At 32.2% G+C, this 10,818-nt stretch overlaps 1 protein-coding gene across 1 annotated transcript; it reads left to right on the forward strand.

Moving 5' to 3' along the window:
* Positions 1–2,033, forward strand: LOC149058345 (uncharacterized). Its single transcript, XM_089221342.1, has 2 exons — positions 1–355; positions 430–2,033. The coding sequence occupies exons 1-2, from the start codon at positions 89–91 to the stop codon at positions 1,372–1,374; spliced, it is 1,212 nt and encodes a 403-aa protein (XP_089077468.1). The 5' UTR covers positions 1–88; the 3' UTR covers positions 1,375–2,033.
* Positions 2,034–10,818: the final 8,785 nt, after the last annotated feature.

Here is a 10,818-nt window from a genome sequence, read left to right on the forward strand (position 1 = left end):
GTGTGCACAAAAAAATAAAAGTTTTATTTTGTCTATAATATTATAATAATTTACTCACCAGTTAATTATTACTATTAATTATAATATCATGTCGAGCATTGTTGAACAGAGTATTACAGCATCCACCGAGGCGATCGTAATGGACAGTTCTCCTGCAGATCTGAAAAATGACGTGACCGGAGAAATCGTGATACAGGAACCGGACGTAATTGACTCATGCCGATCCGCGGACGAGTTGATGCCAAATACGGCTTTTCCGATCGAGGAGTTAAGTGGACCGGCTGTAGAAATGCATGGTATCGAGGTACAACAGTCCTCAAGTTGTGTTTTGATGCCAAATTCCAGTATAAATGAGGTATTTGTTATATTATATTATATTATAAAGTTATATTATATTTGTATTTATAAACACACGCTATTTTTCCGCAGGAACCCATAATTCAGGGATCCGATGATGCAAATTCAATAACCACTGTGGCCAAGCCAAAGTGCCGATCTGCTTGGAAAAGGACCAAGCATTTCTTCCGAAAATTGTTTTGTTGTGGTGATGTCAAGGTCCGGCGTTCTAGTTCTGGCATACTCGTCGAGCCGACGAATTCCGCGGGTGATAAATTAGATTTTAGTTCGCTACCAGTCATGGAGGAACCGGTATTAACGGATTCACCCCAATTTCCTGAGGATTTTCTGCAGCAAACGACATTGAAAGTAGAGGAGTTCAACGACCCGATTGAAACTGACGTTCAACAGTCCGACTTTGAACCTATAGGCCCACAAATGACTTCCCAAGTAGAAGAAATTAGTGGCCCGTTCGAAACAGACGTGCAACAGTTCCACTGTGACCTTAAAGTTCCACCGTACGAGTGTTTTGTTTCACAGTTGACTCCCGATGTGGAAACGGATTCCGTGGGTGATAAAGTCGATATCGGTTTGACTTCAAACACACACGAACAGATATTGATGGATTCACCCCGGTGTGCAGATGAATTACAGCAGCAAGCGTCTTTGCCGATCGAAGAAATCAGTGGCCCGGTTGGAACAGACGTGAAACAGTTCCACTGTGACCTTAAAGTTCCACCGTACGAGTGTTTTGTTTCAATGTTGACTCCCGATGTGGAAACGGATTCCGTGGGTGATAAAGTCGATATCGGTTTGACTTCAAACACACACGAACAGATATTGATGGATTCACCCCGGTGTGCAGATGAATTACAGCAGCAAGCGTCTTTGCCGATCGAAGAAATCAGTGGCCCGGTTGGAACAGACGTGAAAAACTCCAGCTGTGATCTTGTGGGTTCTGTGTCAGATATAGTTATCCCCGAAGCTAAGCCCAAACGCCGCTCACTTTGGAAACGCTTGTTTGGTTGTGTTTTTTAAATATATTCGTCTATAATCATATTTTAAATACAAATTTTAAATTAATAATCGTATATTTTTAGTTAAGGTTTTAAAAGGTCGTCAACGCATTTATTTTTATCTGAAGGTCCAAAGTGAAACATTTAACATTTTATGCTTACAAAAATGATTCATCAATCTTTATTGTAAAGATATAATGTTCCATGTTGCGTTTTGGACCTTCAGATAAAAATAAATGCGCCGACATCGACCATAATAATCATATTTCATTTTATTATTTGTTATCCATACTATTGATTTTATAATATACAAATAAATTGGACCACAGAAGTTTTTGGTGATTAAAATTTGTCATATTCTTTATTAGACCTATCGGATGATAGCATAATTTTAATCAACAAAACTCTTATGGTCCAACTCATTTGTATATTATACAATCAGTGGTTATATGTTATACTGTTCAACGTCGAATTGGTTTTCTTCAATGCTTGCTTAGTGTAACAAACCCAATAATCTGTCATTCGTGTTATATTTTCTTAACATTCAACGGTTCCTACATTGTTATACAATATACAGAAAACCAGTAACTGATAAAACGATACAATATGTATGAAGTATGATTTTTTCGAAAATATTATTTTTAACATAACAATTAACAATTTTCTCAGGAAAACGTTAGAAAAGAATATATTTGAAAAAATCAAATTTCGTACATATTGTATCGTTTTATCAGTTACTGGCTTTTCTGTATATTGTATAACAATGTAGGAACCGTTGATTGTTAAGAAAATATAACACGAATGACAGATTATTGGGTTTGTTACACTAATCAGGCATTGAACAAAATCAATTAGACGTTGAACAGTTACGTATAACAACTGATTTTATAATATACAAATAAGTTGGACCATAAGAGTTTTGTTGATTAAAATTATGCTATCATCCGATAGGTCTAATAAAGAATATGACAAATTTTAATCACCAAAAACTTCTGTGGTCCAATTTATTTGTATATTATAAAATCAATAGTATGGATAGCAAATAATAATTATTAATATTTTCTAAAAATCATATTTCATACATTACGATACGATCCTAAAGTACTGTTTTATCATTTACTGGTTGTTTTGTATATTACAAGGAATTTAGGAACCGTTGATAGTTAAAAAAAAAATGACACGAAAGTTACGGTTTGTTACACTGAGATGACATTGAAGAAAATCAATTCGACGTTGAATACAGAGTGTCTCGTGAAGATTTACCCATTGCGATATCTCCCGAAATAATAGTGATGATATCGAAATTCTGGTTTTGTAATAAAACTCACAGGGATAAGAAATACAATTGTTTCATATTTTAATTTATTTAATGTTTTGGTAAAAAAGTAAAATATATTTAACTATTTCCAAAAAAAATTAAAGATAGTCATTTTGTAGAGTTTATTTTTCTGAAAATATTTTCGTTTCAAAATTTCATTTTCAGTAATTTCCTGATTTTTAATATTTTTTTTTAGTTTCGAGAAAAATTGCAAATTATTTAACACCATAATATTATCAAACATGTGACCCGCCGAGCCACGCGCAATCCCATATGGTCGGCTGAATACTTTCCGTGTTCCTAATAGTAATAAATTTATAATCATATTTTATTTCTTCTAAACTAGAAAAAATATCAAAAATCAGGAAATTAGTGGAGATAAAATTTTGAAACGTCAATATTTTCAGAAAAATAAATTCTACAAAATGGTTATCTTTAATTTTTTTGGAAATAATTAAATAAAAAATTATATTTTTTAAATTATTTACAAAAACATTTAAATTAATTTAAAAATAAAATAATTGTAGTTCTTAACCCTGTGAATCTTATTATAAAACCAGAATTTTGATATCTCCATTATTTCGTGAGATATCGTAATATGGGTAAATCCTCGCGGGACATTCTGTATAACCATTAACCATTGATTTTATAACATTCAAATAATAGGAGTTTTTGGTGATTAAAATATTATAATAATTATCGTGATGATGAATGCATGTTGTGATTAATGTCAGCGAATTTGTTTTCTCTTTTTGACCCACTCAAGATATTATGGCTATAAATATGGCCATAATGTCATATAGGTGTAAGTGAAAAAATGTTAAAATAATTATATGATATAAATAGAAATAAAATAATATTTTTTGAAAAATCACATGTGTGTTGGTAAAAATGTATACGACATTAATTTTACAAAGTTTATAGATGACAGTATAAATAAAAAAATTGCAGGAATAATTAATCGATTTGATTTTGTAAAATTAATTTCATTTATAATAAATACTAATTTACAAGTGAAATAATATTATTTCTAATTGTCGTCGACCGTCGTGTTCCGTCGTGAGCGGCTGTCTGTTGTTGTCCCGCGACCTACAGCACAATACCTAAACCGGTTTTCTAAATTGATATTTTATCGTAATATTGTTTTATTGATTTTATCATAGGTAATCGTGTTCCTAGTTAAATTTTCATTTTTTCAATACTTATGATTAGTTTCAAAATCTATTAATAATTTTTTTTTACATTTAAATAATTAACACATGTTATATGAACCGTTAATGCTTTTTACTTTTGTACTTGGGTTATATTTTAATTTCTGCGTACAAGCAATATTTTTCAAGTTATCATATGTGCTTTTTGTATAGTGATTATTGTTTTTTAAATAATAAACACCTGTCAAAAATAATAAAAACAACAGTTAAATATTATAATAGATATAGCTATATAACTAGCTTCACAGTTTTTAATATCATATAGATATAATAAATAAAATATAGTATAATTTGTCATCATTACATATTTATGTATTTATTATTTTATGTACATGTTGTTTATAAAATAATATTACGTTCAGAAGATTGCCGTTTATATATTCTAGGATGTAAGTGCATTGATTATATGGAATGTATCGTGTAAATTTTATAAGTGTTGTAAGATTCTTAATTTTTGATTTGGTTTCTGTGAGAAGGTAGTTAGTTTATTGTGTTCAGATATTTTTGAAGACCATTTACATGTTTTGTATATATTGACAACAAATAGCAATTTCATAATGTACTCAAAATTTTTAGCACATTCTAGTGGTACAATATTTTTTGGCAATTTCCATTTATTATATAAACCACGTATAATTATGACAAAGGCCAGTTTAGCGGACCGACTAGACCGACCCAAATATCCTAGATCCTTATACCCTTTGTTACGTATTAAATAATGTTTATATATATATGGTGGGGGATTGTCCTACCATACGCGACGTATATGTCTCGCACGACTTATAGTATTTTAGTTTACGTATGTTGTTTCTACAATAAACACGTCTTCATACCTATATAATGTAGTTATACTGATTAACATTTAATTGCTGCATTTATATTAATGCAACGATCCAACACCCTTCTATCATGTGTAATGATTTGTTGTATTCTAAAGAATACCTGGTAAAATAATATTATTTCTTCTCATAAACTTGTAAGCAGCTGGAGATTTATAGAATATAGAAATATCTAAATTTTTTTCATTTTGTAACCAAGGTCTTCGTTTTTTATGGAGCAATTGCATTGTAACTAAAGATTTTGAGTTTTTCGATACAAATTTTTTTTTTAAATAAATAATTTATGGTTCAGTTTGTCATTTTTATGTTTGTTATTTAATTGTGGCTCTCTTCCTAGATAATAGTTTTTCTTGTTTTTCATATTTTTCTAACAATTGATCGTACGGAATAATCCTATTTTCAGTTTTAGCATTTTTATGGGGACTCGGAAGCTGTACAAGTTGAGACACGTATAATTTAGTTGCTGGTGATACTACAGAATACGCAGGACTACTAAAATCATGTTCATAAACATCAAGTCTACTTTCATCGTTTAGATCTCTAGTGTATATTTTTTTCGGTGTTAATAATTTGAGTTCTTTGGTTCTTAATCTTGAATTAACCTACTACCGAATGAGCTCTTTGTAATATTAAATTAACGTCTACTGCATAAAAACAAAATTACCAATGGGGATTTAATTAAAGTTACATTAATCTTATTGCTTTTAGATATTGAACTTAGTGATGAATGTATGATTTATGACATTTTTACCAAATTTCTATACTATAGCGATATTTATTCACTTGAAAAAAATTAAAAAATTGTGACTAAAGTACTTTTAAAGTCTAAATATTTAAGAAATATCAGATATGCCATAATCACGAAAATTTGAAAGTAATTTTTTAGTTGAAAATCATAAAATTGTTTGTGTTTATATCTGAGGTACTGCCACACTAAGTTTTCCATCAAATAGCTATAGAGAACTCGGAATAAATATCGATAAAAATTTTTTTTGGTTGAGTCAAAATATTTGAAAATTTAATACAAAGTTCCTCATAAGTTAGTACGTATTACAGTGATTAAAAAATTATAAGAATACAGAGGCATATTTTTTTTATTAGCGTTTGTAATTCAAATATTGATATAATTTATCAAAATCACAAATATTTGCAAATGGTTTTGTAGTTAACAATTTATAAACTATATTGTATAAAAAGCTACAAATTTACTGCAAGGTTGTCCATAAGTTTTTCTCATAATAATTATAAAATAAGTCGAGTGTAAGTCAATTAAAAAAATTTTACGAGGCTTTAAATTTTAAATTTTTTATGAATTTCTAGGATAAAATAATTTACGAATTTTCGTGATTTTTACGTATGTTGTCAAAATTAAAATTTGAATGCATGTAAAAAAAAATTGTGGCTATATATTTCTTTTATTTTTCAACTGCTATTGTAAAAATATATTAGGAGCCTTGTATTAAAGTTTAAAATCTTAGATATAAAAAGAAAATTTTTTATGAATTTCTATCTAAGATAATTTGAACATTGCCGTAATTTTTATGTATTTAGTCAAAATTTGAACTTTAAATGCTTATAAAAAAAAAATCGTGCCTATGTATTTTTAATATTTTTCAACTGCTATTGTTACAATGTGTTAGGAGCCTTGTATTTAATTTTCAAATCTTAGAAATAATAAGAAAAACTTTTATGAATTTCTATCTAAGATAATTTGAAAATTGCCGTAATTTTTACGTATTTAGTCAAAATTTGAATTTCAAATGCTAATAAATAAATTGTGCTTATGTATTCTTATATTTTTTTAATTACCATAAGAATAACTTATGAGAAACTCTGTATTAAAGTTTCAAGTAGTTTGATAGGGCCAAAAAAATTTTATCGACACTTCTAAAAAAAATTTTCTGAAAAATTGAAAATTTCAGTTGTCTATAAATATCTCAAAAAAAGTCAAAATATTTTGAAAATTAAATCATGTAAATAAAATGCCAATATAAATAACCGCTAAAATGTTCAAGTATCTACGACTTATACTTTTTGAATAATAACAAATATTTAAAATCATTTGAGGATAAATCGTTATCGTTACGCTATTTCGAAAATTCAAACGCACTTAAAATTTTTCCTAATATGAAGCTTCGAGTTTTCTCTTTAACTACTTGAAGGAAAACTTATGGAAAACTTAGTGTTGTATTTTTAATTCTTGGTTATAAACACAAACAATTTTATGATTTTTCAACTTCAAAATTACTTGCAAATTTTCGCGTTTTCGACAGATTTCGTAAAAATTTGAACTATAAACGCTTATAAAAAAATTGTGACTTACGATTTTTAATTTTTTTTAGCTACAATAAGAACAACTCATAAGGAACCTTGTATTAAACTTTCAAGTTTTTTCGGTCATCCAACATTTTTTTACAGGAACTTCAAAAAAAAATTGAAAATTTTAGTGGTCTATAAATATCTCTAAAAAATCAAACATTTGGTGAAAATTTCAAGTATTTACAGTGATTAGTTTTTGAATTAAAACCATATAAAAAAATCGATTTGGTCGAAAACTGGTTTTGCGTAAAAATTCCCGTTTTTCTTTCATTTTTTTTACTGTTTTTCTCGATTTTTTTGAAAACTGTTGGAAAATGTTTGCTTTTCACCTGTATAATGCACCAAGGATCTTCAATTTTACATCGGAAACCACCCCCAATGTTTGAAATCGAAGCATTATTTCGACTAGTTATGCCGTACACAGACACACAAAAAAAAAAAAACACACATCATTGTAAAATCAATACATTCATCACTTCGTTCAGAATCTAAAATAAATTGTAAACATAGTATGAAATTCACCAATTCCAACAGAATATAATAATAATAAAAGTATATAACATTATTATATTCTATTGAAAAATACAATTTGAGCCATTATTTTATAAAGATATAAATATAAAAAAATAAAATGTGTTTAACAATAGCGTTATCGTGTTTTTAAAATTATTTAACTTTATATTGGTTGTTGTTGTTGTATTACAATATTGACTGAAGGTATAACTTGTGAGATTATTATCTTAGTAATTTTTTTTTTTAAATTTAATTATTTTTATCAATTCAATTAGTCAAATTTTTAACATCTTACATTTCTTATTTTGACGTTTAGCAGTTTTTTATTCACCTTTTAATGTTTATGCCTTTTAATACAAACTTTTTGCTCGGAAAATAATTAGAAAAATGTTCAAAACAGCTTTAGGTAATATTTTAATCCGTTTTATCAATATTAAATGCTATGAAAGTGAAAAAAAAACGGAAGCTTATTCGCTTGAGCTCGACAGCCTGGTCAGGTACATAAGTATTATTATTATTATGCATAAAATATTTATAATATTTAAATTAAGTCGAATGATAAAATATTAAATAAACAAATTACTTGTAAATTTAACAATAATTATTGTGTGTAATATTTGATATGGAATTTATGGTTATAAGTTATAACTACAAATACGTGATGATAATTGGTAGGTATTTAAAAATTCCGATACCAAAACTTAACTTTTCATCATATCTGTTAACTATAGGCGCACAGACTAACACGAATTAATTAACAGAACAACTTTATTAACATCAATCTTATTAGTTATCACACTCTGACGGCCGCTCCGGCGCATACGGTCGACAACCAACAACTAACTACAATACACTAATACACAATACTCATCGTGCACCCTAGCGGCTTGGATGTTATCACTCGGCCGTCCTGGTCTTCTGTTGTCCTCAACAGGAACATAGTAATACTCTTAATACAACTTATATAGTAACCATTGAGACCCTTACAATTAGTACAATAAGGAACTTACATTCTTTTTTTTTTTTTTTTTTAAACCAAACAATACAATTTTTTTAAAAAAAATACATGAGCACATTTATAATAATAATAATAATAATAATAATAATAATAATAATGCGACCGACAAGTGTCATGTATAGGAACAAGTTAACACACATAGTCATCGTGCCAGGCTGGTGGCTTCTTAGTTCTCTGCGCCCTTCTCCGTGTCGCTTCTTCAGTCCCTGCTATGCCTGTACCTCCAACTGCTTCCGTTCGGCCATCTATACCCTCCTCTTCGAACAAACCGTCTTCCTTGTAGATTCGCCAAGATTTCAGTTGTGACACGTGTGCAGTCGTAGCGAATCTACTATTTTTACTTTGATCAAGTTCGGCCACACGGTACACATCCCCTGGTAATACTTCTACTACAACCAACGGCCCTCTGTACCGATCTTGTAGCTTGGTTGACTCACCAGTAGCTGTTGGTACTCTTTTCATGACTACTATCTCACCTGCTTTATAGTGAATATTGTCATGCCTATGACGATCATACCTAGCCTTGTCCTTTTCCTTTCCTTTCATCAATTGTTCACGAACAGTCTCCCGTAGTTCTTCGGGTGGCTCCCAGTCATCGGCGGTCCGGGATAGTTCTCTCAGTGCTCCTTGATGGAACCTGGGACGGTACCCATGAAGCAACTCGAAAGGTGTTCGGTTGCTAACCTTACTTTCGCTGCTGTTGATTGCATTCTGTACTTCAGGAAGAACCCCGTCCCATTCCTTTCCCTCTTCTGTGCACGTCATCAGGGCTGCTATCAGGACACTATGCTTACGTTCAACTTGTCCGTTCGCCTGTGGATGTCGGGTTGACGTCAGTATATGTTGAATCCCTTGGCTGCTACAGAACTCCTCGAATCGGTGCGAGGTAAAGCAAGTCCCTCTGTCACTAATCAACCTTCTAGGCAATCCGTATGCACTGACAAATTTCTTAACACAGCTAAGAGTCTCTTCCGAACTCGTACCAGCTACAGCATAGAATATCACATATTTAGTTAAATTATCTACCAAAGTCATTACAAACTTGTATTCGCTCGAAGTAGTGATAAACGGGCCCACATGGTCCAGATGCACCGTGTCAAAAGGCCTCTTGCCTACAGCAATCGGATGCAACAAACCTGGCTGTTTTCCCCTAGGTCTCTTCACTAACAGACACTCCATACACATTCTGACATGGAACTTCACATACCTCCGCATCCGCACGAACCAAAAATCTTGCAGAATGTTTGCGACAGTACGATCCACGGCTGGATGTCCTTTCAGGTCGTGCGCGGCGACCACTAAACTCTTCCGCATCGACCTCGGCATCACAAATAGTAGCTTGTCTCTTAACTTCCGGTACAACAACCCACCTACTAGCACAAAGTTCTTGTCTCTGGGACCAGAATCATCCAAATCATTCCTTAGGCCTCGAATCAGCTCAGATAGTTCTTCATCAGCAGTTTGGCACATCCGGACTTTATCTTCTGTAGTGAGCACAACACACACGTCCCACCTGTCCTTCAACTCAGAGTCAACCGGAATCACTTCCCCCACAGCCGGGTCAACCGGTGCCCTGGACAGAGCGTCGACGTGACTCATCCGGGTTCCAGACCGATATTTGACCGAAAAGTCAAATTCTTGGAGTATGTCGTGCCAACGTGCCACTTGAGCATTTGTGCCCTTGAACGAGTTTAGATAGACCAAGGCCTGACAGTCCGTATAAACTACAAAATGCATTCCTAACAAGAACTGTCGTAACTTGTTAGCTGCCCAAACTACACACATCAACTCCAGTTTGCTAGAATGGTATTTTGACTCCGCCTCACTTGTCCTTTTACTTACACAATATATCAGTTGCAAGGGTTCGCCAGTTCCCCTGGACTGCAGCAACATGGCACCGAGCCCAACCGAACTCGCGTCGGTATGCAATTCAGTGACACCGGCCGTCTGGTCGAACATTCCGAGTATCGGCGGCCGTGTCAATACGTCCCTTAACCTTTGGAACGCGTTAACCTGTTCTTCTCGCCACGAAAAGTCCACGTTCTTCTTTGTCAGCCGTGTAAGCGGTTCCGCTATGATAGCATAACCTTCCACGAATCTTCGGAAGAACCCGGTAAGTCCCAAGAAACGTTTCAGCGACGACACATCCACCGGAGTAGGGAAATCCGAAATTGCTCGCGTCTTCAACTCACCTGGTTGTATTCGACCACTGCCAATTACAAATCCCAAAAATTCGATCTTCCTCGCG

This window comes from Diuraphis noxia, unplaced genomic scaffold (genome assembly GCF_037042655.1).
Source record: "Diuraphis noxia isolate RWA-SAM2 unplaced genomic scaffold, SU_Dnox_SAM2 contig0002, whole genome shotgun sequence".
Lineage (NCBI taxonomy): Eukaryota > Metazoa > Arthropoda > Insecta > Hemiptera > Aphididae > Diuraphis > Diuraphis noxia.

What these genes read in the sequence shown, in the direction of transcription:
- LOC149058345 (XM_089221342.1), top strand. Translation starts at nt 89, where the DNA reads ATGTCGAGCATTGTTGAACAGAGTATTACAGCATCCACCGAGGCGATC. An exon ending in CAAATTCCAGTATAAATGAG is followed by an intron (nt 356 to 429) that starts GTATTTGTTATA and finishes ATTTTTCCGCAG; the next exon opens with GAACCCATAATTCAGGGATC.